Source organism: Nomia melanderi, chromosome 2 (assembly GCF_051020985.1).
Source record: "Nomia melanderi isolate GNS246 chromosome 2, iyNomMela1, whole genome shotgun sequence".
In the NCBI taxonomy this organism is placed as follows: domain Eukaryota; kingdom Metazoa; phylum Arthropoda; class Insecta; order Hymenoptera; family Halictidae; genus Nomia; species Nomia melanderi.
The window spans coordinates 21,631,347-21,659,254 of NC_135000.1; the positions used below are offsets into that span (position 1 = coordinate 21,631,347).

Consider the following 27,908-nt stretch of genomic DNA (forward strand, 5'->3'; position numbering starts at 1 on the left):
ACTTAGTATCGTATACGTAGATCGCGATACAGTGAGTATTGCTCACGTCGTGTGAGAACGAGCTAACCCTCGCCGCGCGTTATAAAATCGTGCGGCTCGAAGCGGCTCGAGGCCCCACAAATTGCCCGCCATAAAGTAATGAGAGATACGAGTGGGCCGCGCAAAAATACCGGGACTCGAGATTGTGCCTCGAGCGTTCCCGGCCGAATCCGGGGGTGAGAAGAAACGCGCAACAGCAGATTTATCGGAGCAACGGGCATAAAGATGGCGGGGAAGTTACTTCCAAGCGAAGGAACGCGATCACGGAACGCGGGCAATCACGCGGCACGCGTGAAACGCGAGACGATGCGACGATTATTTTCATTTTACTTTGAAAGTTACGAAACGCGGTTCTCGTGGCGAGTATTTAGGATAGTGCGTATGAAATTGTGGGTTTCGATCCGAATATTTCTCGCTTTGCGTTTCATGCGGAGTGAAAATAATTTTTAGTAACTTACGCGTGTCATACGGAGAATAAAGGATTAGGGTATTTGTTGAATTATTTATGAATAAGAATTGATGTCTTGATAAAACAGAGAGATAGAAGAATCGTTAGATTGGCGAAAATTGCTTTGAAGTTGAAAGTATCACAAAATTTCTACTTTTTTCTAAAGTAAATGTAATCTGGCGATGATAAATGAAGAGAGAAACCATTCGAAAATTCCATTGAGTATTTTCAAATAAAATCTACTCATTTTTCATGGGAAATAAAACGAACTTATTTTAGAATTATCATTAAACTGTTCGTTTCAACACGCACAGTACGTTTGTCTTCTTTCCACTATTGCCCATACGCAGGCCTCGCAAACAGCGCAATCGCGAGTATGTTTAACGGCGCGAACGCTTAATTGCAACCCAATCTAACGCAACTGCGACTGCAGCTGCGACTGCCTTCTGTAATTGATTTTAAGGTAATTACAGTGTAATTCCATCCCGGTCCGTGGTCATATTTCAAATCTAATAACCATAATCCATCGGAACAATAAAGTGTTCCGTCCATGGACGCTGCGAAAGAGCGCAGGGATGGTGCCCTTAATAACAAAATAAACAGCGAAGGTCCAAAACGCTGTTAACCAAAGCATGCCTAGCTCTTCGACCGACCGCGAAACAAAAACTAAATCGAATTCAGACATCAGTGTTCGAAAAAGGAGGAGAAAGAACAAGACCACGAGTAACCACGTACACGTGAGCTGGATATATGTTTCGAGATGTAAAAATGGCGTGTCTATAATCTACTGTATCGATGTCACAAACGGCACCCCACAATTTTTTCCTCGGCAGTAAAGGGATTACGCTGATTTACGACCGGCGAGTATAAAACCGAACTGAAAAAGCTTGGAAAAGATGCGAGAAGAAAAAGCATGGAAATATAAAATGAAACGTCGTTGAAGAGATTCGAACGTTGTTCGGTACTCGTTAATCACGCCGTGACTTCCATCTGTCCCGGAACGCCATAAAAATTAGCGTTAGGTGTCGTGATGAACGAGCGTCTTATTCTCTTTGACAGTTATACCTTTTCCACGGAGTCGCGACCAATTTGCTTCCGTTCATTATACTGCCCGGCGTCGGCCGTAAATAAATTTTAATATAGTTTTTCCCTGATATTTATTATGTCCGCCCTCCCGGGCCGTATTTAAGTTAATTTCCGGCGAGGCACCGCAGTTTACCCCTCGATGCGGCTGGGTAACCCGCGTCTTCAAACAAATTGAAACACATTAGGTAGATTACCTGGCGTTCGTGTCTTCTACTTCCGGCTACCTCTATTACCCCTTGCATCGGACTGCTCGCCTCAGCGCTCTTAATATTAACGAAGAAATTTGCCAAATGTACTGAACCTCTAAAATTTCATTCGCCAGCACGACCCCGTCCTGGAGTCCCATCACTGCTAAGTCAAATGGCTACCCCCGACCTTCCTGGCAATTCTGGCCGACGGAATCCAAGTTTTCCACTTTGGAAACCTGGTTTGTATAGTCTAAAGTCATTTTCGACCAAAAGTATCCCGACCTTCCCATCGGTCTGCCGGATGTAGCCTTTGTCCCGATGAGACCTCGTCCTGGAGTCCCATCACTGCTAAGTCAAATGGCTACCCCCGACCTTCCTGGCAATTCTGGCCGACGGAATCCAAGTTTTCCACTTTGGAAACCTGGTTTGTATAGTCTAAAGTCATTTTCGACCAAAAGTATCCCGACCTTCCCATCGGTCTGCCGGATGTAGCCTTTGTCCCGATGAGACCTCGTCCTGGAGTCCCATCACTGCTAAGTCAAATGGCTACCCCCGACCTTCCTGGCAATTCTGGCCGACGGAATCCAAGTTTTCCACTTTGGAAACCTGGTTTGTATAGTCTAAAGTCATTTTCGACCAAAAGTATCCCGACCTTCCCATCGGTCTGCCGGATGTAGCCTTTGTCCCGATGAGACCTCGTCCTGGAATCCCGCTGATTTTTGGGCAAAAGAATATTCGATCGCAGCTGTTTAATGTTACTAATTTTAAAAGTGAAAGTAATGTATTGCGATTTGGAGATTACAGATATTTTTATTCAGATTCGTATTGTACTCGTACCCTATCGTATGCGTTCGATTCTAAACCGCGGTTCAGAATAGAAATCCAAGAGATAGTTCCGAGTATCAAGAGGTCTCTTAAAACGAAAGATTTAGTGGCTGCGTTAAGAACCAATCCCGTCACAAATTAATAGCCTCTCGTACAGCTGATCCAGTTCTCGAATCCGGGCGGTATGACTATCCGCCTCCGCGGTGTTTCGCCGCCTGACTGGGCCTAATAAACGAAAGTGAACGCGAAAAGTGATCTATGAAGAGGCGGGGAACAGTTGTCAGTGGCAGGCTACGTTCCCGTTTCGGACGACAGGTATACTTGTCTCTTGTAGATCGCGTGAAAAGAAAGAGCGGTCTATTTGTCAATGACAACAGCCGCAACTATACGTGCACATGTAATAGAAAATTGCTCCGGGATTGAGTTATCTCAGGCAATCTTTTTATCCTGACTATCTCAAAGGAATAAAATTAATTTAGCAGAAAATACAGATATTTTGATTTTTAATAATTCATTCTTACTAAGTTTATGTATGATATTTCCCTTTTCCGAAGGTTTCGCTGTACATGCCAGCAGTCGACGTAGGAAACGAAGTTGAAAGCATTATCGTGACAGCAACGAGAAATGGAAGCATTGTAACGTTTAATAGCGTTTTTATTACCGTCGAAAGGTTCACGTTTCAGTTTGGCTTTTATTTTTAGGTCAAATCGATGAAAGATGGGAATTGTACCTCCGAGTTCTGGTTATATGGCGACAAAACGTGTCGAGTTCGAAACTCGTGCACCTAGTCTGTTGACGTTTCAGCTTCACCGAACATGTGTTTTATTCTTGAAATATCAAAGATGGTGAAAGGATTCTATTTTGAGCAACATGACAAGCTAAAATCGCGTGGAAGGATTCCGACAGATATTTCTACTTACACGTTGTAGCTAAATAAATGCAGATAATAATTCATTCCATTCCTTCTATGATGTTTAATATAATGTCGTTGAAAATTCCTAGATTTGAAGAAAAAAGTACTTTGATTTATTTCAGTGAATCATTCAGTCGATTACAGTGATCTACATCTACAAGCATTAAAAGCATTCTAATTTCTATTTATAAACTCAACACGTCGTTACATAAATCAATAACTTCAAAATGATTCATCGCAAAGACATGTTACGATGTCTAGGAACTTTCTTCGCCGCTGGTGATATCATCAATATATCATAGAGCGAACCTTTTTCTTGACTCTGATTGAGGGGGGTGTTCCTATCTTTCGACCACTTCGTCATCGAATGTACATAACCGACGCCGTCTGTCAAAACCACGATACCATCCCCTAACAGAATAGATCCTAGCAAAAAGTCTCTGGCCAGGAAGATATTACGCGCGACAAGGGCCACGGAGTCCCTTTCTTTACTGTCATCGGCAGGGATCATAAGCGCTCTTATCTCTAAACGTTCAATTAAACTCAATTTTTGGCACGTAAATATAAAGTATAAGCTAAAATTTAAATACAAATACGTTATATTATTAATCTTATATATTATTAATCACCACACCTGCTATACTTAATATATAATCCTCAGTAGTTATTTAAAATTCACTTGAAACTTTGCAGTCAAATTTTAATTTAATCGTTTAAGAGAGACTCAACAGTTTTTGCTTAAACTTTCATCGTTTCGAATCTTCTGAAGCTTGAGTGGAAATTAGAGTTAAATGATTTCATAGATAAATGGTCTACAATTCAATAAGAGGCTACCGACCAGGATACAATCATAAAAATTACGCAATTTTGTTCGTCTTACGCAGAGGCGTTTCCGAGGCAGCACTTTAGCGAATGATCCGAACGCCTTCCATGGAGAAGACGAGTTTCAACGGGCCGAAGGTTTCCTTCTGTGAAAACCGGTCTACTAGTGAAAACTGCGGCCTTAGTCAACCGAGTTTTCTCTGTTGGCACTTACAACACCACTTACAAAATTTCTGATTCCTGGTTTTATTTTATACTTGGCTACTGCATGTTTGAAAACTCGAAAATCACAGATGGATAATTAAGATTGTGTATTTTTTGATTACCCTTATATATTTTTCGAACGTGGACATTTTTTGTGTTAAAAATCTTGAACGTATACTAAATTAACCTGAATAAAAAATCTTTAATGAAATAAAAATCTTTTAGAAATTTCTTGAGTGAAATATCTTCAAAGAAAAGCCATGCCAACTTGCGATAAAGTACTTATCTTCGACGCTTATCAAATTCTGATAAGTCGGAGAGTGGAAACCTTCTTTATCGGCGCCGAAAGCTTGCAAGCTTAGTCACGTACCTACGTGTGATATCGTACCTTCTTTGAATAAATACTTGTCAAAAGCAAGAGATCCGGATGAAACAGAAATATAATTTAAATTCCCAAAATGAAAAGAATAACTTATCTTTTAATTAGGTACATGTTGGAAAAGAAACATTTGAGAAATCTCAATTATCGGAATTGGAATACAGAAAGCAGAAGCTCAGCTAACAAAAATTCAATTCATCAAGGTATCAAAAATTTAATTCATCAATTTATGAATTTATTTAATATTTCATAGTATTTATTTTTATTAGTTGAATGCATCAAATTGAAGTAGGTAAACGTCATTGAATAATTATGTTGATCATCTTCCAATGATTTGAAACAAGGAAACTGGAGTTCACAAAGTGGAGAACGTATCGCCAATTTATGCGAGTGACTCACATCGTCTTCAGAAATCATCTTCCCCTGTTCTTTTTCTGTTCTTCTTCTAAGCTGACTACGCAGTTTCCTATTCTTGTTACCTAAGATGGGTCTATCTCCTCCTTGGCCGACACTCGTCTTCGATTGTTCCAAGAAGAACTGGATAAGAACTACTCTTGATGCTGGCGGTTTTAAATGATCATTATCTTGTTCTTTGTTTCGTGGAAAGCAAGATTTCTACTGTAAATGTCTGCTATAATATTTAACAGCACTAGGAGCAACGCAATCATTAAAAATAAACTACCATAAATATCCTGTTTATTATTCAGTGTCGCTTAAAAGTAAAATTGTATTATATTGTTACAATGAACTTGCTAAAAACAATTTAAACGAACATGAAAATTATTCGAGTCAGTTTGTAAGTTAAACAGAAAATATACCACTTTGCATTTTTAGTATCTTTTTAAATACCTATTTAACAATTATTAATAACTAATATACACAATTGTAAAGAGAAAAATAGTAGGTCTTTGGTAAAATGTACATAAGTAGTATTCATATATTAATGAATTAAAAATTTCACTGAACCGGTTGTAGTTTCAATACGAAAATACAAAATTGACAATGAACAAGGATCAAATATTATTCGAAGCTTTTCCTACCCCGAGACAGGATCGCCGGAACGAGATTACAGCGTAGTTTCCGTTCATCATCGTCGGGTGAAGACGGACCAAACAGATGAGTTCCTCGCTGGCCACCGTGCTGTACCTTGACATTGTGACTTTTCCAAGTTACTGTTACTCCAATTGTAGAGCAACTTCGGCTTGCCGTTGTTATAGATCACCGTTAACGTTGACCGTTCCGCGTATTCGGGGAAATTGGTTTGGCGAAGTAGAAGAATGGCCATTAACGGGGGCCGTCTGTCGGAAAGAACGACGGCTTCCGGTAATATGGGTACCGATCTTTTTACTCTCCTGTACGTCAATCTTGATACTCAGTGGCAAGACCACCAATCGGAATAAATATTACATTTCTATGGAATCTTGTGGGTAATACTTTGAACAATTATTTAACGTAAAATATATTAACTTAATTTTCAATTAGTATTAAACAGATTGTCGCGCAATACTTTATTTTACTTCATTGTTGAAGAGCATCAACAGACAACTGTACACCAACATAGCACCTATTTTCCGATTAGTGATTTCCTGCATTAATATCTTACAAATTTCCATTAAATAACGAGAGTAATATTATTAAAGAATATCTAGTATTATTTATAACAATTATTTTTATATAAATAATAATATACCACGCTCTTTACATATTGATCAGACCTGTTCAATCGAATCCCCTAAATTACAAAACTCTCTATACACCCCGATAAGTAATATATCTCAACAGTACATCATAGTAAGTAATTTTGTCCAGAAGCTATTAACAAAATCCACTTGTCAAGACTTCCGCGACGTGTCTGAAACTTTCGTGCAAGCTCGATACACTAGACCGCTAAGGGGGCTTTATCATTTTCCCGACGATTAAGCGAGAAATACGATCTCGTGTCTGCCCCCCTTCATCCGGGCTGTCTAATTCTCTTTTATTTGTATCTGCGATCGCCGCTTCCCGCTTCTCGTTTCCGAAGGAATGCGATCGGGCAACTAGAATAGGGCGACAGTGTGGAATGTGCTTCGCGTGGCGATACGGTGATTGATCGTCGGGGAGACGTAGCCCCGGAGAATTTAAAGAAACAGCGTCACGGCGCTAAGGGAAACGCACAGCTGGAACGTCGGATTTCAAGGGGGTGCGAAAACCCGAAAATACCGGGAACCCGACACATACTCGAAACAGGTTGGACAAATCTCGGAGATATTTTGAGACTCGGAAATATTTGTTTATTTTTTTTATATTTATTAGTAATCGATGGGCTACTGCTATTTATTAACATGTCAGCTACCACGTAAATCTCGACCGTTTTTCGTAGCACTGATTCTTTAGCAGTAAAGACAAATACGAACAATTCTTAATTATTTCGTATCACAATCTTTACACTTAAAGTACGCACCAAATTTCTCAGAAGGAAAAGGGAATTTACCTAATGTTATAGTGAATTTATTGTATGGTTGTGTTGTAATGGTGTTATCTATCAATATTGCCAGTATTACTGATGACTGCTTACAAAAACAGAAATTGCGCTTACATTGTACACAAGACAATAGAGCAACAAAGTTTTTCAATTTTAGCACTTACATTGTTTTCTAGGTAAACTTCAAATGTGTAATATTCACTCATAATATTCAATGAATATATTTTAACCCTTTGGCCTCAAATAAAAGCTGTTCGGAAACGTATATTTATTTTCACAATACGTTAGCTAACTTATCATTTTCAACAAAAATCAATATTTCTATAAAAAATACTATTATAACCGTTAATGAACAAACAGCCTGCTACTGTATCGATTTTATACTACCAGCTTCTCGACTAGTCCACTGATTCGCATTTAATTGATATTAAAATATGTGGTTTCATCCCGAAAGAAATTCGCGACCCGGTACTTTCGGGTTTCCGCACACCTTCAGCGTTCCGCGTGGCAATATGTTGATTGATCGCCGAGAAGAGCTGGCCCTGGAGAATTTAAAGAAACAGCGTCACAGGAAAGATGTACGGCCGGGTCGCTGGATTTATATCATACGACGATTCGACAGCTGTAACGCGGAGGCCACGGTAAAAATAGAGGCGAATCGCGACGCGGGCGGGTTAACGATACCGCTCTTTTGAGGTTCTGCGATTCGCCATGATATTTGTGCGCTCTTCCAAGCGAGCTTAATCCAGCGAGCACTTCCAGGGACCACCCTCGAATACGACGATTCGGTCGTTACTGCGACACGAATGGATTCTGAGTTTTGCCTACTTCCGGCGTGAGACCTCCTACAGTGACCAAACCGCGGCTACGATTTGGATGGCCGGATTTTATTGATCGATGATCACGTCGGCGGTGTAACTAAACCAGAGGTCGTTACAACTAAAGGCGTCTATCATTTTTGCTCGATTTAATGTTGGTAAACTTGAGTTGAGATAGTTGTTCCGTCGGTAGAGTTGCCAATTATTCGAATTATTCGCGTAAACAATGAGAAACAGCGTTAATATTCTAATTTATGTCGGTATTAGAGAATGTACGTCAATCATTTACAAACGCGCTCTACATCGATTTCACTTTAACTTCTGCGTGTTCAAGCTCAAAGCAGGAAGCTCGAGTCAGCTTAATAACAGAATAAAGTTGACACCCAAGATCGATTACTCGCGCAGTTGATCGCCTCCATTTAATCTTCAAGATTTCATCGCATTGCTGAAACAGGTTTCCTCGTTGATTGCGAGTTGATTGCTAGTTTCTCTCCCCCATTTTTTATCTTTAATCGTCACCCAACCGACGTATCCTGTAAAAAATCGAAATCTAATTATAACTTCACTTCTGTTGGTTCTTTTAGCGGCGTGATCGATTTCTTCCCGTGTAGTTAAGTTACAACAAACGTCACGAAATATATGCAGATTAATACGTGTTAATCTCGTGTTGGAATAAATTAGCGAGCACCAATCGACACGACAGTGATGCTAAATAAAGATAAATGGTGTAATGGCGATTCGCGTACGAGCGCCGTTAGTGCATATTTTATTAAGCTTCTGATATGTTTTTCTCCAAGATTTTCCCACTTTTTCGTAACGACTGGACAGGCTTTTCAGTGCGAAAACGTGTTCCGGTTGACGCTGATTTATTATTACGAGGAAATCAGTTAAATTGCTTTATCGATTATGCTCGGTGGGCCGGAAAGCTAAACTATCGCGCTAAATTCAATTTGAAGCTGAGAATTATGATTTTATGGTATATCAAATACTGATTACCGTGGAAAGAATCCCGACCCTAATTATTCGCCATGAAAATTATCAAACCTCCAGAACGAGCGGAGCAAAAAATGTTCGAATATGACCAATATAGTTCAAACACTTCATTTGCTAATTATTTCTGAAGAATAGCTGAATATCTGAAGACTGAATTGAATAAATAACAATATTCTTCATTTCACACAATATTTTCTCGTAAATTCTTTATTTTCGAAGCAAAGACCAAAAAAAGGTTCAAGCAACAGAGATGCAAAGTAATTTTGTCCAATTTTCAAGAGAACAGACCAAAATTACATAAAGGTAATTCTTCTATGCTAAGAAATTCAACTGATTAATCAGTTTTCATCTTTTCTCACCCAGTTTTCTGCTGGTTTTATTTCCTAATTCCTGATTTTTCGATTACTAATTTGATATTCTTCAATACGGTTACATTTAACCGATCAAAGCTATAAAACTGTAAGCCAAAAAGACACCGCTTACTGCTGTACCGTTTCGCTAGACGTCAAGTCGTTTCCCAACTGTACCAGGCTGTCAACCATAAAGGTTAAAAAAAATGATAATACTTTTTCGAACAGGTACCCGTCAAATCGACTGGACTCACCTCAGTGGGCCGCGAGTTCCGTCGCGAAACGTATGGCCATGAATGCACGTGGCGAGGTCGGAGAACGAGGGGATTGGCCCGTTTCGTTTTCCCCTACGCAAGCTCGCCGCGGTCCTCTTCTGGGAACCGTCTAACTGGATCCAGTCCGCGCTCGACAACGCGTCTCTCGTCTAGCTTGTCGTGACCTTTCGCTCCGAAATTCGCGATACCTTCGAGCGAGATATTAATCCGAGGTTCCTACCGAAAGAAAAAATCGTCGAATTAAACAAATCAGTAATATTACCAGTAAAATAAGAGCGGAATTAAACAACGTGTAATAATAACACCGAATACTAACCAACACTGTTGTCATTTACAATTGTTTCTAAAAAGAAGTTCATTCATCTCGTTTCGATGACTGTAACAGTAATTTCCTTTACGAATTAGTAAATTGTTTGATCTTTTTTTTTTTTATTTGTATTTGGTGATCGAGGTAATGTGAGAACTCGAACGAAGGGATTAGTAGTATTTGTTAAATAGAAATATTTCCTATATAGGTATGATTCGAGAATATAATGATGGAATAAGTAGTAGGATTGTGAAGAGTTGAAGTGTGACAAAGTATTGGGGTGAAAGGTGGTGATAGCGGGAAGCGTGACAGTTTTTGGTATAGGTGTACCTCCATACTATTTCGTGTATTCTTATTCTCGGTGAACGGCACGTAGCATCGTTGACCCCTTTCGCGTTGAAATTGACTGTTTCCATACGTTTTTGCCTGGCAAACGGATCACGATGCTAAAGATACTTCGTACATACTAATTACATATATATCAATGTATATAGATAAACATAGAAAAGTTATACATATACACAGAAAAAATGATTTGCCATTTTTACCAAAAATTCATTATTGAACTGTGTATTTCATAAATTTCTATTCCAAAAAGTGTGACATGCGCTGAAATTCGAAGTTTAATCTAAACAAATCTTTCGCAACTTCTCTCCGTACAAATCTCTAAAATTTCATTCTTTTACAATAAAGTTTCGCAACGTTCGATCAACCTCGTTCAGTTCCAAACTTATTGCTTTAAACCTCTCGAAAGGAGAATTAGGGAAATCATTTGAGAAAATCCTAGGTATTTCAAAATGAATTCATTCGAACACCTTTTTTAGTCTGCGGGACAATCGACGTGTACGAAATTTCGAAAATTCCCGCTCTATCTTTCTCTGTAGTCGTTATGCCGAATGGAGCTCAGTCAAATGGTCGAGTCTCGCGACTGCATTGGAAAATAACGGCGAATGTAATAGAATTCTAATGCCTCGGTATATAAAAGTTTCAAGCTCTGAACCGTTCCGTTGTCACGGATCGTTGCCTCTACGAAATTGCGCGCGTCGTGCCGGAAGTCCCTTTTAATAAATTCACGAACTTTTACTTTCCTTCGTCCCCGGTCCTATGTGGGCTCGCTTACATCGAACGACAGTTATGTTTACACATTGGGCTCTTCACTTAACGCAGCCCCTTTGTTCGCTGCTCCTGTTTGTCGAGCTTTTACTGTAATTCAGAGAAGAACACGAGCATTTAGCTTCCTGTGACCCCGATACGCACGCGGTGGACATAAACGCGGAAGTTACTGGCCTCCTAACTCTGTTTCGCTGTCATTACATCGATACTCTCTCTCTTTCTCTCTCTTTTGGTCTCGCCGTGGCCCACTACTTTATTAGATTGGATCGTTTCTTATTGTAAACTGAAGAAGTACCTTTTTAATATACTGTACTTTTTATGTTCTTCAAATTAACTACTCTCAGTTTTATTATCTGGGCTTTTAAAATTGTAGAATTGTCCAGAGGAAATTTTGTTGTATTCGTATTCTTAACACTGAAACTACCGAGCAGCTAAATTGATTTTTTGAAATCTCTCCATAGAAGCAAGAGTGCATCTGTTGAGACTAATTGATTTATAATTCAGTTTGCCTATTGGTAAATTTCTTTCATAACTTCTCAGAGAAACATCTATCTTTTTAATAATTGCAAAAAAAAGAAATCAGGAATGAGTCATTTTGATCCATCTGGAAGTTGTAGTGTTAATTAGTTACACTTTACCTTGGTAATATTGAAATAATCAAATTGAACCTCAATTATTTGTTCGATATGTTAAACTTTAAGTACAATATTTCGCCTGTTAAATATTTCTATTTCCTATTGATAATAATTATTACAAAAAAATTGTTCCAAATGGTCGTACCTTAATATGTGGTATTAAAAACTTCATTTAAAGGAATATCACGCACCATTAATAATACAACAATGTTATACATAATATAAGTAACTTCATTTTCGTGGCGATCGCTTGAGCAATCCTCTGATACTATTCTTAACCGAATAAATCCAGTTCCAAAAACAAATTAAATCGTCTCCGTCCCAGTTTTTCTTCCCTCCGCGAGCAATAATGAAGAAACGAGACGCGCGGTAAAAGACAATATTATTTCCTGCCCTCCGTTTCAACCGACACGTGAAAAAACTATCAGCGAAAGAGAAAGGCGCGGCAGCCCCGCGGATCGTGCCACGGTCTCAAATTTAGTTTTGTTTTTGAAGTGGATCCGCCAATCCAGTCCAAAGGAACACGTACCGCGAAAGTTCCCGAGTAGTAAAAGAATAGAGGCAGACACGGTTTTCAAACTTCATCCTTGTTACTACCGTTTATGCGGCGGCGTGCGTGGAATTTAATCTACACCGTAACCGAATTAAAATGTCGAACGTATCTTAACGTTGATCATGGAATGGAATTGTTATTTTAAAAAATCGCGAAACCGAAGATGGACTTTTCTGTGAACTATGTCGGCGACATCCGTTCTCTTTCTGTCTGCCAAGAATTCCATCCAATATGCAAGTTGATATAAGAATCTTCGAGGCGAATTTGCCGAAGACACTCAGAACAATAAATCTTCTATTGGTGGAATTTTTCGAATAAAGTTATTTATGTCGCGGTTACAGGACAATGGATCTTCGACCTTACCTCTTTTATCTTCGTCCTCATCTGTCCCTCGAGTACTATGAGACCCGCGGTTATCTTAAGTACACGAATATTTCAGGAGTTTTTGCTATAAAAAATTGATAAATGGTACCACGAGAAACTGTATAAAAATATTTAAATATTCTCCCTTTTTTCCTAAGCTTTGTTTTTCACATTGTTTCGAGATCAGAAGGATCTTAGACTTTATGTCACTTAGAGGAGCTATATGAGAATTTATATTAGCTGTCGAACTCCTCGAATCACTCTGCGACTTGTGGGGAATGTACATTTGTTTACTAGACAAAGGAGTTGGGATAATTATGAACAGTTATGTCCATCTGCAGACTTTAAGAAATCAGAATATAATAATTTACAAGTTTTTGTACAAACACTCACATTTAAACAAGAAACTTTTAAATATAGATTGATAGTACTCGATCTTTCCAATCCTAAATCATTTCCAATAAAAAGAGCGTAAAGCAATAATATAAAAATCATATTTCTTTACAGTGAACAGTTCCGAATGAATACTAGTGAAAATCCAGTGAATTGTGATTCAATTACAGTACTCGTGAAACTATGTCAACTATGTTAACACAATTACTAGACGAGTCGAAATGACTCATTCCTGATTTCTCCTTATTTCTAATTATTAAAAAGGCGACAGCTGTTTCTCTGAGAAATAATTGAAGAATTTGATTCAGCAGTACTCAAACTAAATTGTAGATCAATTGAAGTCTCGATAGACGAATTCTTGAAAGTTTCTATAGAGGAATTTCGAAAAGTCAATTTAATTGCTCGGTGGTTTTAGTGTCAACTGCCATCGTGCTAACGATCGAGTCACCAAATACGTGAAATAGAAAATACTTTTTCCGTGGAGAATAAATCGAGACAACGCTAGTGTGTAAATGGACAGAAAGGGGTTCGCAATGAGATAGGAGTGATAATTGGCAAACATGAACGCTCCGTCTCGGTGGCAATAGCCACTCGATCGAGGGATGAAGGCTCGAGATCACAGCGAAAGGGATGGCGTTCAAAGTCCAGCCTTCGAAGACAGCGGCGTCGCAATTTCGGCGGAGCTCGGCGAACACTCGTTCACGGGCGAGTGCGAGGGAATCGTTTCTCTGCAGGATCCCAGAAGACTGGGAGGAAACGAGGGGGATGAAATTCAAGACCCTAGGTCCGATCGCGTGAGCTTGTCTAAAACTCTACACAATTATAGAAAACTACCAATTACCGTCTTTACAATCATATACTCTCTGCTGAAGATTTCTTTCATTCGATTTGACAAATTGTTCATCTGTTCTTTATGAACGGAATATCTTTTATTTAAAAATATCATTGAATATTGTAAAATGAGTGTAATTTTATTATTAACCCCTTGCCCTACGATATCGTGTCAGACTCGTGCTGAAGATTTAAAATAGAATTTAACAAACATATTATTCTATTTGTTTGAACGCAAATTATATATTATTCCTCTATTATCAATGATTATACGTCGGAGCACACGTTGACGTAGAATAATACTAGAATTTTCTCTTATTTTCAATAAGTTATTAATAACAAAGTAGTTAGATTGATCAGGGTTCAAAAAGAAATCATAGGGCAAGGTATTAACCTCCTAATATGCTATGAATTGATTATATGAATTTTTGTAATTTATTATTTATCATTTATTTTCATTTTTTATTTATTGTTTATTATCAATTTTTATTATCGATCGAGGATTGATTAAACAGCAGATAAAATAGAGAATATGTGTGTAAGCGTGGGCTCAGACTAGAAGAAGGTTTTCATGTTGGACGTTTTTTCTTTCTCACGTGCTGTAGATATATTGCACGATGTACCATAAGACAGCATTACTACCCGGAAAGTGGTTGGGGGTGGGTGGTCGTAGTAACTGGCGTTATGGTGCAAATACTTGCCACAGGGATTCACGGGGCTGTCGGATCCTGGTTGCTGTTGGAGGGAACGAAACGATACAGGCAACCCCTGTTCAACGTAGGTACGACATGCGAAGATTGACGACCCTATTCTCTGAGTCCAATCTCTATATTTATAAAGAATTGAATATTCTTTGAACATGTGCATCTTGCAGTCTGATCACATTGCGATCGAAATTCAAATTTCTGAATTTTTAATACATCGAACCATCATTCTTTCAGATAATTAATAAAATGATATTATTATTAGATAAAATGATATTTTCCACGTTAAATTCCTTATACTCTGATTTTAATGTTACGGCTGCTCAAGGTTAGTGGCCCCACGTGGAGGGCACAAGACACGCCCACAGTTTACTGAGAACAATAAATGGGAACAGCTCTACAGAAACCTTGAAATCTGGTCAACTCGTTCCTAAAATAATTCAAATCCTCCAAACGAGAAGATTCAGAAATACTGTTATTTCTTTCTGCGAAACATAGCACAAACTGTTTATTTTCAATCTCTAAAAGAATATCTAGATATCTCCTAAAAGATTACACAATAATCTCATTAATTTAATTCGTTTAATCTTTTGTTACATCCAACTTGCAACCACGCAATTCTTTTAAATAAAGCATCTGCACAAATCAAAATGGTAATATTGACAGTTCCACTGCTTATATCGATATGTACATACCTGTCTTCGCAAAGTTCAGAGCAGTGGAAGACAATAAATCCAACGCAGAAATCGTACCAAACAAAGAAACTCCTCAAGTTCAGTACACAACAGACCTTGGCGGCGGGAGGATAGCCCGTAGGATGCCGTTTGAATATTTCATGCAGTAAAAAGAAAAGGAACAATCTCCGTCGGCAGTTCTCCGCGCGCCGTACAATAACTGTAACCATTTCTGAGACGTTCCGCGGGACTATTGCGCGGCCTGGGTTGAAAGTTCGAGCCGATGCGTTGTTATTATTCACGGGGAACGCCGAAAACTGCTGCCACAGCCGCCTGGCATCAATATCATTCCCATAAAAACAACTCCGACTGGTACCACTTACTCTTTTCTCGTCGGTGCGCCACCTCCGCCACCTTTTGTCGCCGGATTCCTTTTGTCCTCCGCCATTTTGTGCCGTTAACGAGCTCCACTTTCCCTCCTTGATTCTCAACAGCGTTCTCCATTGTTTAGGTGCGATACAATCCAGCAGACTGAAAAATTCATGTGTAAACCAGAGAGTTTTTATTATTACGACTGATGCAACTGAATCGGGAATATTAAGATGAAAAGTTTAATAATATAAAGTCAGGTTTTATTCCTGTGAATTTAAGATTATTGAATACCAATGGTATATGTTATTATATTACTGAAACAGCAATTTGTAATTTATTATACGTGTATATTTACTCGCAATTAGTAACATCAATCTTAATGTTCTACGTTTTCATTGAAATTGAAAATTTCAACTTCTATATCCAACTCCAAGTGGCCTAACAGTTCTCTTATAAATGTATACTCAGAACTATTTTATATATCTTCCATACCATCTCGTCGTATTTCATAAACTGTAATTAAATTTCTATACATAAGAAGACAAGTCATTTCCAAATATAAAATAAAACAACTCTACATAATTTCTTCAGGATTGAATCGAATTATTCTCTTTCGAAAGTAAAAAGAATCAATTGATTCTAGCCTTGAGACGTTATCCAAGTGCAAACTGTCTAGCGCAAAGTTTCTACAGAATAGATACCGCACGATCTCTCGATTATATCTCGAAGCATACTTGATCCACCGGGATAGTCTTCTTGTTTGGACAGGGTCGCTGGAAAAACGGTCTCACGATCCATCGGGTTATTGACCTCTTCATTCGTCAATTCACTCGCCCTATCATCCGTCTTCCGGTTTCTAAGACGCGATGGAGGCGGATAACCACCCTTGGAATTCAGTCCAGGCTATTCTGCCTCTGACCGATGACAGGGATGGCAATCAGCCCTAGGGAGGGAAACGATACGTAATGCCTGCAGTATTATGCGTCAGACGTTCCCCGGATATTCACAAGACCCTGGACGATCCTTCGTCTCCATTTCCGGACGATTTGTTGCGCGAACACTCGCACTACACACCCACGGCAGCTACTGTGTTTTATCTGGTATCCTAACATTTGTCTGAATTATTGAAATGTTTATATGGATCATGATAGCGACAGAATAATAGGACGAAATTTCTGGTACCTGTCTTCGGAAGATTTATGGTGTTTATAGTGTGTCTTAAGGAAGTTCGATTAAACAGAATTTTGTTTATTGTGGAAACAGTTTTGATGCTAAGTTATAAATTGTATTAAATCCTATTGAATTCTACTGAATTCTATTGAATCTTGTGTTGCAGTGTTCCTTGGTATCTTATAAAAATTGACAAAAACTCTGAATCTAACTGTGATTACGAGATTGGAACATTTCGATTATATTTAGATGCAGAAAATGAAAGTGAATAAACTACAACGATTTTATCAAGATCAGTTTCTATCATGATCTACAAGCAACACTTGTTTCGGAATGAACAAAATTCTGCGTCGTGTGAATGGAACTAAGAACACAGTCGTCAAACCAATTTCTCTCCGCAGCCGTTTACTGCGAACGATTCAAACGATAAAAACACGAACACCCTACTGGTCTTCCAGAAAATCTGTCCGTATATATCCGCCGTCGCGTCGTCGAAATCGCAGGAAAAAATGTCTGGTACGTGAAAACAAAAAGTTAAGAGAGAAAGAAGATTTCAAGTCCTAGCAATGGATATTCATTTCGAATAAAAACTTGCCAGTGCAGAAGATTTATTTAACGCTGTTTTATCAAATTGAATATTTCCTTTTCACATAGAATCATCTCCTTATAAAACGGATAAAAATACATATTATTTTAATTCATATATCTAATACAATTATAATAATTTTATGTAATAGTATTCTTATTATATATCTATCATTACATTGGTGAAACGTTCCGCTTTGTGAACAGAATACTTGCAGAAAGTTAATAAAAACGATAATATTAACCCACTTAAGAAAATAATCTAATATTAACACGTTAAACCGAAAACCAAATAACACTGACTCCAAACATTTACTCTCATCGACCCGCCGTTGTTGCTATTCAAAATTCCCACAAACCTCGATCCTATATAGTTCAATATACGATTTATGCGCCTCATACGCCACTTCGATGATCCTAGCCAGCCATATTTCACGCTCATAGTTTGCAATCATAATAAACGGTTCGCAGCACCGAGTTTCCCTCAATTAGAATCGAGTCGGGTCGTGATCGATGACTTTGCTGCTGTGTTTCATGCTCGTCGATGTTTATGACCACGATTGTCGATCCGTTCGAGAGAGTACGCGATGATGAATCGCTATGTATACTAACGCCTTCTTTCTAAGACCCTGTTCTAATTGGAAAGCTTGAAAATGTAAATAAGTACCTGAAGCATATAATTAATAATCGAGCACTAGATCATACGAATACAGTTTATCACATCAAATTCACTATTTCCAAATTACTATTTCTAGATACTTGTTGTCCGTTCTTTACTTTATAGATCTCAATCCGATTTCCGATAATTAAATCATTACTACAACTTAGAATATTACTAGAACCTAAAAATTCAAATTCAAATTACAACTAAAATGAATCTATCACCAACAGATAAAAAATCGTAAGAATGATTATTAAATTTCATATCTATAAGTACAGATATAGAAAGCAATAGCCATGGCGTTTATTACCAGATCGTATCGCGGACGTCGGAAATCGACGCCCCAGAAATCATCGTGACCGAACATCCGAGTCATCGTTCATTCTTCGAGCGCAATGGATCGATCCCCGCTGGATACTCGTATCAATACTGACAACGTTACTAAACAGCAGTTGACTCTCGATCGAGGTTAAGACCGTTTTAATTATAACAGCGTCGAGTAGGCGATTAGCCGGCCGCTCTCGGAGCCGGAGCCGAGTCATTTAATTAATTTTCACCGTTCCCGTGTCCGTCGAGTGGGCTCATCGATCAACTGGCCGGGAATGCCTTCTATCGCGGGAATTGCGACCAGCAAGCTCCTAGAAACAAAAGGGGGATAACCGAAGGATAAAAAGAGCGGTTATTAATCTCGCAATCGCCCGTTACGCGACAGCAACGAATACTGTTTCAACGGATTACCCGACTCGTTATAGTACTCGGACGGTTTCTGGTCCAGCGATTTTATCATCGGCGGGAACTATTGAATTTTAACGAGCCCTCGCTAATAAATCGGCGATTTCTTTCGGGGAGATTTAACGTTTCGGAGATAATGGATGTTTGCAGGGGATAATAAGAACTTTGTAGAAGTAATTAAAGATTGAAGGAAGTAATGTTGGATTTTGATCGAGTTGTGATTGTGTTTTATTGGTAGTCGATTAAAGAGTAAGAAAATGGGAAACGAAGGAATATAATTGTAGTTCTGAATAGTTCGAATTGTACAAGGAAGATATTTATGTCGAATGTAAATACTCATTTGAAGAAATAAATGTATGAAACTGTGAATATGTAAAGGACTAAGGGAAACCAGAAGATAATACGAACAAAATGAAAATGCCATTTCATTTGGTTGAGATAACGATTTTATGTGTAGGTTTCCCTTTTTAAAGAAGTTTTATTATCAGTTTCGTGGTGAAATGTTTCAATGAAGCAAAATGATAGAAGCATTATAATAGTAAAAATTAATTCTAAGAATACAAAGATCTATTTTCTACGCTAGAAAATATTTTTATTATCATTAGGGCACGTTATTAACTGCTACCGTCCGAACACCTATATCATCACACTGTGGTGAACATGCAAACGATAAATCTCCGCAAATTAATGCAATAACTTCATAAAGGTCAAACTCATAAGAAACTAGGAGTTCCCTAACTCACGTTGATTAAAACTTCTTGTTAGTTTTAATCTCTGAAACATGGTTGTAAATTTCGTTATATGTTCAAAATGGCGTCAACCTAGGTTTGTATATAATATGAGACAAGACTTATTTTGATATTGAATAAATATAACAGGACTACAGGTATTTCTGTAAATATATACTTTTACCGATAAAATTTCATTTTTATTAGACTGAAAATAAACTAAAAATTATATTTTTATTAGAATCATGTACAGATTATTGCTTTATTCTTCAAAAAAAAATTAATTGCACATCAAGAAACACTTGAAAGTATAAAGTTACTTGATATTTGTTCAAAGATTTTTAAGAAGCCGTCAATCTTTTTTCAGGATGGCTGGGCGCGATCTCAACAGGCGTCGCTTTGCTGGTTTCTCCCGTGACGATAGCGTTCTGCCGAAGGAAAAGCACAAGACTTACAGCAGTTCTAGGCGGTCTCGTTACAGCACTCGGTTGCCTGTTCACTTCGTTCGCTACGCAGTTCCATCAGCTGTTCTTCAGCTATGGAACCGTTGTTGGTGAGTCGACTTGCAATTGTAAATCCTAAACGATTATAAGCAACAGAGAAATCAATATTATAACATTAACAACAATAAAATATATACTTGCAACAATTATAAACACAATTAGTATAATATGACACTTATTAATCACCATTAATCATTAACGATAAATAAAACATGCTAACTACTTTTTATTACCTTCTATCCTGTTCTTATCGTGACCAATAAATGAACTGTTAATTAATAAATAAAATCCTGTCTAATAAATTAATTGTTAATTAATAAATGAAAAATTAATTTCAAAAGTCTTCTGAATTTTCATGCAACATTCATATACTATAGTTCTGTTATCAAAAGTCGTTATAGGAAGAAAACCTTGCACTATTTATCACAGGTATAGGAGTTGGCATGACAAGGGACTGCAGTACGCTGATGGTAGCGCAGTATTTTAAACGAAGAAGGGAGTTGGTCGAGATCTTCGTCGTGTCCGGAAGTGGCCTTGGTATTGCCGTCATGTCGGCTTTTATAAAAGGAGCTATTAGGTATACGCTTGAATAATGAATTCAGTACCTAGCAATCGTGCAGTTTAAATTGAATAACGTTCGGAATTGAAAAAGAAGAAAAAGTTAAATTTATGAATACTTAATCACTGTTAAAGCTGATGGATAAAAGAAAATGTTCGAAGAATATTTCCCAGTTGTTTTACATTGTTGATTTAGTTTCTTACTCCCCCTGGTGAATTATCTTGCAGTCAACTTCTAAAACATTGATAAACGACGTGACTTATCTTCTTTTCAGTAAAATCGGCTGGCGTCTGGGCCTCCAGGCGGTGACCGGCGTAGTTTTTCTCACTTTTATCCTGGGCACTTTTTATCGAAGCGCGTCCCTCTACCATCCGCAACGAAGGGCGATTCTACACCTGAAAAATCAAAAGCGCAAGATCAAAGATAAGAATAAGACTGATGACAGGCCACCCTTCTTCGATTTCAGTACGCTCAAAAGCAAAACCGTGAGGATACTATTGATGTCCACCGGAATATCCGCTTTTGGAATCAATACACCGATATTTTATTTGGTAAAACCGGCTCAATGTCACTTTAACCCCTATAACTTTACAACCTTTATACAGAAAATACAAAAGGAGTTGAACAGTTACATCTATACCATAAGCATTTACCCAAATAAATAAATCTTAGGGAACTTTTTGATCCCAGGAAAAAGTCTAAACCATAATACCCTATATACTACGAAAAAATTGCTCTTAGAACACTAACAAATCATCAATATCTAACATTCAAATAGTGTAACACTCATAAATCCTTGACTCAGTCAATAAATTTCGAAAAATATCAATACTAGCAATATTATCCTCCAATTGATGAACTCAGCAATGTTAAAACTCCAGTACGAAATCAAAGAACGAATAATAAATAAATGTTTCGACGCGAACCTTAATTGTTCCATGTTTCTCCGTTGAATCCCAGGCGCATCAAGTTGAAGAAGAAGGCTTGGGTGACACAGTGATCCTGCTCCAGGCTTACCTCGGCCTAGCCTGGACCCTCGGTTGCGTGGCCTTTGGTCTTCTGGTTGTGCATCGAAGCGTCGAATGCAGGATAGCGCGCCAGTACCTAACGCAAGCGGCGGTGTTCGTATGCGGAGTGTGTATTCTAGCCCTAACCGCCGTCCAAGGGAATTATCACGGATACGTCATGTTCGCCTGGATTTATGGTAGAGTATACTCGGTCGTGATCGAGCCCGCCCTCTCCGATGAAGACATTGCATTTTGACGAACCTGCAATTAACGACTTCGTGCACAAACCGTGTACACTTTATTGTGCCGCTAGAACCACGCAATTACAGTTAGTGGCAATTATTAGAAGACAGAATCACATAAATCTCTTAACGTCCAGTTTTTGTTGTAAACACGTTTTGTTTTACATTCAAAGGATACAGAAGATTAGCGGATCGAATGATACACTTGGCTATCATTGGCGTTCGAATTTGCATACTGTTATAAACGTTTTGAACTGATATAATGCAAACGCTAGTCGATAAATCTTTCGATGAACCTTTTTGTTATGGAGATCATTGACTTTATATCGTGAAACAATGATAATTCATACATGCAGTCATTTGTGAGGGTTGAGAATTTTATACCAGCGTGATTTGTGGACCGCCACGACGCATACGTAATTACGTTTATGAATCTTTTTGCTCGCACATCCGTTTTATAATTTTGTGACACGGTAACGGAGTGTCGTGTGCTATTACTAAATTGATTAGAGTTATAATGTTACATATTGCACTGTCAATTTAAAATTGATATTCTGAGTTTCAATTTATTGGGCTCAGAGTAATATATTTTCCTCTCAGATTGGTAATTAATGTGCAACGAGGTTTCATTTGTTTTTATTAATTTATAGGTATTTTCTGCGGTGGTTACCACTACAGCCTCAAAATGTACACGTACGAAAGAGTCAGGGCGAGAAACTTCGCAAGAACGTGGGGCTTCGTGCAGTGTTCTCAGGCAATACCGATAGCAATCGGAGTTCCGATATCAGGTACCATTTCATTAACGAACATAAGGAAATAATTGAAAAATGCGATAGTATCGCTCTAAAAAGTTACCAACTATTCACACTATAACAATACCAATTGCTGCATAAAATCAATGTTTACCACAAATTTTCTATAGCAAAAGTGATCAACCCTTTTACTTGGAATTTGGATTAAAAATTAATCTACTTGATACAAATATCAAAGTTTTTAATATATATGCGCTAAGTATTTAAATAACCTTCCAAATTAATGTGAAAATCACAAGAAGTTACAAATTTATCAGAAAAATTCATATCATTTATCTAATAATATGTATAATCAAGTCAGCTGTAAAATGTCCTGCCACCAAATCCAAATTATCATCAAATTACTTTTTTTCCAGTACAATTAACATTTCTTACAATTAGTAACTTGCGAGGGGAGATACATGCGATATAACAGACTGTATAAATCTCCATGTAAACGACTGCGGACCAGGGTCCGCGGAAATATGAAAAATTATAACCGCTCGGCGGACCGGCCATAATTTTTCCAGGATACATGAACGTTGGCTACGGCGGGAAGGCTGGTTACTATTTCAGCTCCACCTGCGTTCTCGTGGGCAGTTTTACCCTGTTCTTCATTGACCTCCATAGAAGGAATTTGTCGAGGCACAAGCACACCAGGTCTAACGGGACCAAGCATCTTTGCATCTCGGACACGTGCCCGCAAAGACGGCGACTGTCGTTCAGTCAAGAACCGGACAATGACAGTCCTCACGTGGCTGCTGCAGGAGCCGCTGCAGCTGCACTCGTTCTTGGAGCTGAAATCGCACCATCTCCGGGTAAGTATTACTTATACTAATAAATAAATCGATACTCAATTTTGTGTAAGTCGTAATCAACTTATGATTTCTTAACACTACGACTTATTGATTTTAAAGTAGACAAAGATATCATTACGAATTTGAGTCAATATTATAAGGCAAAGGGTTAACCATTTACACTCGAGAGGTTATTCACTCACCACCTGATTTCATACGGTAAAACTACAAAATTTGTTATTTAATACTATACCTTGTACAACGCATCAATTTGAGAAATATTGGAATAAAATAGCTTTGCTCCTCAATATACGTGCGATTTCGAGTTAGTTTCACAAAATATGGTCTTTACTTTCATCGGAAAATGTAAAAATATTTCTAGCGAAGAACTTCCGAGTGCCAAGGATAATAAAGTAAAATAAATCCTAGTAGTAAGATAGTAAATCAGTAGTAAAGTCCTAATAGAGAATTAGTAATAAGATTTTTGTCTTCCGATGGTAGCTTTTGTAACTTACTTTTATTCTAATACTCTTACGTTTCATATATCCCAACGAACTACATTTAGCTCGATATATTTCTACAAATGCCAATCTTAAAATCAAAATAATAAAACAAAATCTCAGGGGAATCCTAAGAAATCTTTAATTTCACTGCAGGCGAGATGATCGACGCGTTAGCTCCAGAGAAGCCTGAACTAACGTGCATCTCGGAGGAGGGTATCGCGGACATGGACCTGCCCGACAACATGCTCGAAGATCTAGACTACATCGGCGACTGCATCACTTCCTGCAACAAGGTAGAGAACTATCTGATGCTGTCGGAATTCGAGAACAATCTGATGGCCGAGATACCGATCATCACCGACCGTCGGGGCAGAAGATGGTCCCTGGCTCGTTCAAAGGGCGACCAGTCAACGGCGGATCGAGCCGGAGGACTTCAACCGACCAATGAAGAGCCGAACTCAAAATCGAAGTGGCACGTCGCGAATCTGTCCCCCAACAATAGAGTGATCACCGTGATCGATGAAGCAAGCGCGTAACACGACACATTGCGATCAAGGTCAAGACACCTTGACGAAGGATTGCACCCGAAGATCCATCAGAAGTCGCTGAAGACAATTCTCTGCGTGGATACTTCCTTTCCGGAACTTGTTAATCTTTCTACATACGAGAAAAAATAAGCTGGTCCAATTGTAAGGACGAAGTTATGCTTGCTGTATCTTTCGATTGACGATTGATTGATTGTTATAGTACAAAACTAGAGATTGTCGTTCAATTTTTGTGCGATGCATATTGTTAAGTTGAAATTTCGAGTCGCTTTAATTTCGTTGGGGAGGAATGAAAGGATTTAAGAGGCTAATGGTTTTGATTTCTCTTCTTTGTATTGTTGAGCTGCCAGCAATTGAATTCGTCGTTTGTCTGTTCCTCTCTGATTTTAAGGCATCGCTAGAGAGTATTAGGGGTAGCCTGGCAAACAGTGACACGATAATCTGGACAGTGTTCAGCGCCCGATCCCAGTAAATGAGTCACTTAATTCGCGGTGCAATTAAGGACAATAACATCGTCGGATCTCGACGAGAGGAACCACGGAAATGTTCCGTCCACAGCGAGATAACCTCGACTCGTGTCGGCGTGTTTGTTTAAGCTTCGTGCCGGTTCACTGCCACGTGTAGATTGCAAGGGTTGAACGATCCTCGGTTGAGCAATTGAGACACTAAACGCTATTATATCGATTCAGTGTCTGAACGAACAGTTTTATTTGCAATAACAACATACGATATGCTATTAAGAAAACAACCCCTATTTTAGAATCTCGGTGGATGTTAATTTCCTTCTTTTTTAACGAAACAGATTAATCCTGTAACAGTTCCAGAATATAACAAACGGATTTCTTTAACTAATATTCTTGTTATAGATATTCCCCTATAATATTGACTGTTTATATTATTATAAACTGAAATCTAAAATTTACTTTAGTAATCGTAAGCCAATTTAATATAATTCACAGACTATTAATATTTTCGAAACAATATACAAGGATTAAATAAAAGTCAATTCAATTTTTTTAATTTAGTCTGACAAGGGTTGCTTCTGATATAAAAATTCAAATTCAGGACCTCCACTTACATAGTTAGTTACACTATTTAAGAGCATCAAGAAATTAACAACTTCAATATGAAATCGAGATCGTTTAACTCCTGTCGATGTGAAAAAATATCGAGACCTATATAAAGTCCTCGCAAAGAGAGTGTTTAAGATGAAAGGTCGACGCTTGCACTTAGGCGAAGCTAGCTGATGGTATTGAAACTAGTCCAACCGAAGCTCGTACGCAGCGATAAGTGGCGTAGTATAACGAATAACGAATATTGTACACAGATGCAAGAATTTATCTTTGTACCGTCGTTCGGGACATTTTCGAGAGCTTTCCGACGTGCGTTGTTCGCTCGACCGTTGTCGATTGAACGGCTCGCGAACGGTGCGCAAAAAGTCCCAAAGGCAACGACACCTATTTATTTATCGAGCTATTTATATTAGACAGTACGTACGTCTTAATACGATCTATATTATTATCATTAAGGTGCTCTGGATTGATCGAGATCGGAAAGAATTTTCGGTGATTCGAATAGAAATTTAGACAGCGAATTTAGTACGCGAACGATTGAACGTTTCTTTTCTGTTGTTAGATTAATCGGATTAAAGCGAGTCGAAAATACTTAGAAGGAAAAGGTGCTAGGGATACGTTTTAATAAACGAAGATCCAACCTAATGGATCATTGTAATTAATCGACGTAATTAATCATTGATTCAGATCCACGTTCAACGAAGAAAGAATCGAATATATTTTACGTTACGTTTATTATCGTTAGCGAGGTGATAATATGTGACTGCTAGTCGACCGTGTTGAGTAAGGAACAACAAGGAACAATAAATTTCACGAAGTACCGTTCATCGCGTGGGACTGCACAATAAACCGAACAACAACTGAACTGCCTATAATTGTAACATTGTAACGTTGTTAATACAAAACGAAATGTGATTTTACCAACTACCTCATTCTACCCACCCCATCTTCTCTTTCTTCACTAACCCTTTGCACTCGAGAGGCAATTCTCGTCGTCGCTTGATTTGATACAGCAAAATTCTAAAGTTTGGTATTTAATGTTAAACATTGTATAACGCATGGATATACGAAGCATTGGGAATAAAAGAGCTTTGTTCCTTAATTCACGCGTGATCTCTCTTCAAGTTAGTTTCAAGGAATACGCTCTGTATCTCATCAGAAAATTTTTCAGTATTTCCATTGAAGAACTGTCAAGTGAAAAGGGTTAATTACACGTAGAAACGACACTCCAGCGAACGCTAGAACCGAACTATGTTCCCGTGAACGACGAGTATGAAAGTGCGAATTTCATAACTTTTATAGCGACAGAAGTAAGAAAGAATACTGACGAGAGAAAAAAAGAAATAAACAGATTATTCACGGACCAATTAAAGTGTGAAGTGGAGTTCATATGAAATTCTTTTTCAAATCCACTTATACCTCCCTTCGTTAACCTACTTTACGACTTTACATTCCTCCGCAATTACCTCGTCCAAACCGAGACACCGCCGGCAGCGCACTTTTGCCGGCGGCGATTCCGACGTAGCATTAATTTCGGTTTACAGCCTTTCCAGTGACGTAAAAGTCCCTCGTGAACGCTTGGAGAAGTGTTTCCTTTAATCGCTGAAAAAGGAACGATTACGCTTATTACAATTCCTCGTATCGAAAGTGTGAGCTCCAAGAGATGCTATACACAACGTAACAACTCGTAAATATTCAATTAAGTTGTCTGATTTTATTGAAAAGAATTCATTTCTTATATAATAATATCGATATTCTTCTATGACACGTACGAAAGTAATAAAAATCGAACTGTGTTTATCCCGTACGCGATTAAAAATGAATTCTGTTATCAAGTAACTTCTTTTGCCTGGGTACATTATTGCTTCATTGAAAACTATTTAATCTTTCAACTGATTTACCATATTCCACTCGAAGATTAATCGGTATTTACGGTCCATTTACACGGTAATATAAATTACCATCTTAAATTATCAAGATGAATTTAACGTTATATAATATCAACAACAATATTGAATATTCCGTCTGTATCTTCACTTTGTAATCATATCTGGAAGCTATTACGAATAACAAATATTTTCTCAACAATATATAACGGAAGATTTCACGCGTCATTAAAATTGAATTAGTTTAACTCGAGCTACACCGGCGCATATTAGATTACAATATCAACAGATGTAATACTAGTAATACTACTTTTATTACAGACTCTTGATAGCCCAGCGCTCGAACGTTTATTACACCCGCTGGCATGCGAGAATTATCG

General features: G+C 38.1%; 2 protein-coding genes across 5 annotated transcripts in view; one reads left to right on the forward strand and one right to left on the reverse strand.

Annotated features, from left to right (window-relative positions):
- The window catches only part of LOC116424707 (uncharacterized), a 61,614-nt gene extending 34,616 nt beyond the window's left edge, over nt 1-26,998 (forward strand). For both annotated transcript variants that reach the window (XM_031971446.2, XM_031971447.2), the window contains exons 2-8: nt 19,990-20,175; nt 20,555-20,702; nt 20,959-21,235; nt 21,645-21,888; nt 22,584-22,721; nt 23,255-23,542; nt 24,178-26,998. In XM_031971446.2, the coding sequence (XP_031827306.2) occupies nt 19,990-20,175; nt 20,555-20,702; nt 20,959-21,235; nt 21,645-21,888; nt 22,584-22,721; nt 23,255-23,542; nt 24,178-24,560 (1,664 nt within the window). In that variant the 3' untranslated portion in view covers nt 24,561-26,998. The remainder of the gene's footprint in view (nt 1-19,989; nt 20,176-20,554; nt 20,703-20,958; nt 21,236-21,644; nt 21,889-22,583; nt 22,722-23,254; nt 23,543-24,177) is intronic.
- Nucleotides 20,124-27,908, reverse strand: part of Ktl (BTB/POZ domain-containing protein Ktl) — a 72,994-nt gene continuing 65,209 nt past the window's right edge. Inside the window, exons 2-4 of one of the 3 annotated variants that reach the window (XR_004234522.2) lie at nt 27,109-27,244; nt 21,611-21,952; nt 20,124-21,079 (exon numbers count right to left, since the gene is read on the reverse strand). The gene's annotated coding sequence lies outside the window, so the exon portion shown is untranslated. Of the gene's footprint in view, nt 21,080-21,610; nt 21,953-23,384; nt 23,522-27,108; nt 27,245-27,908 lie in introns of those variants that run through there. The other 2 variants (XR_004234523.2, XR_012998050.1) reach the window with 2 other exon arrangements.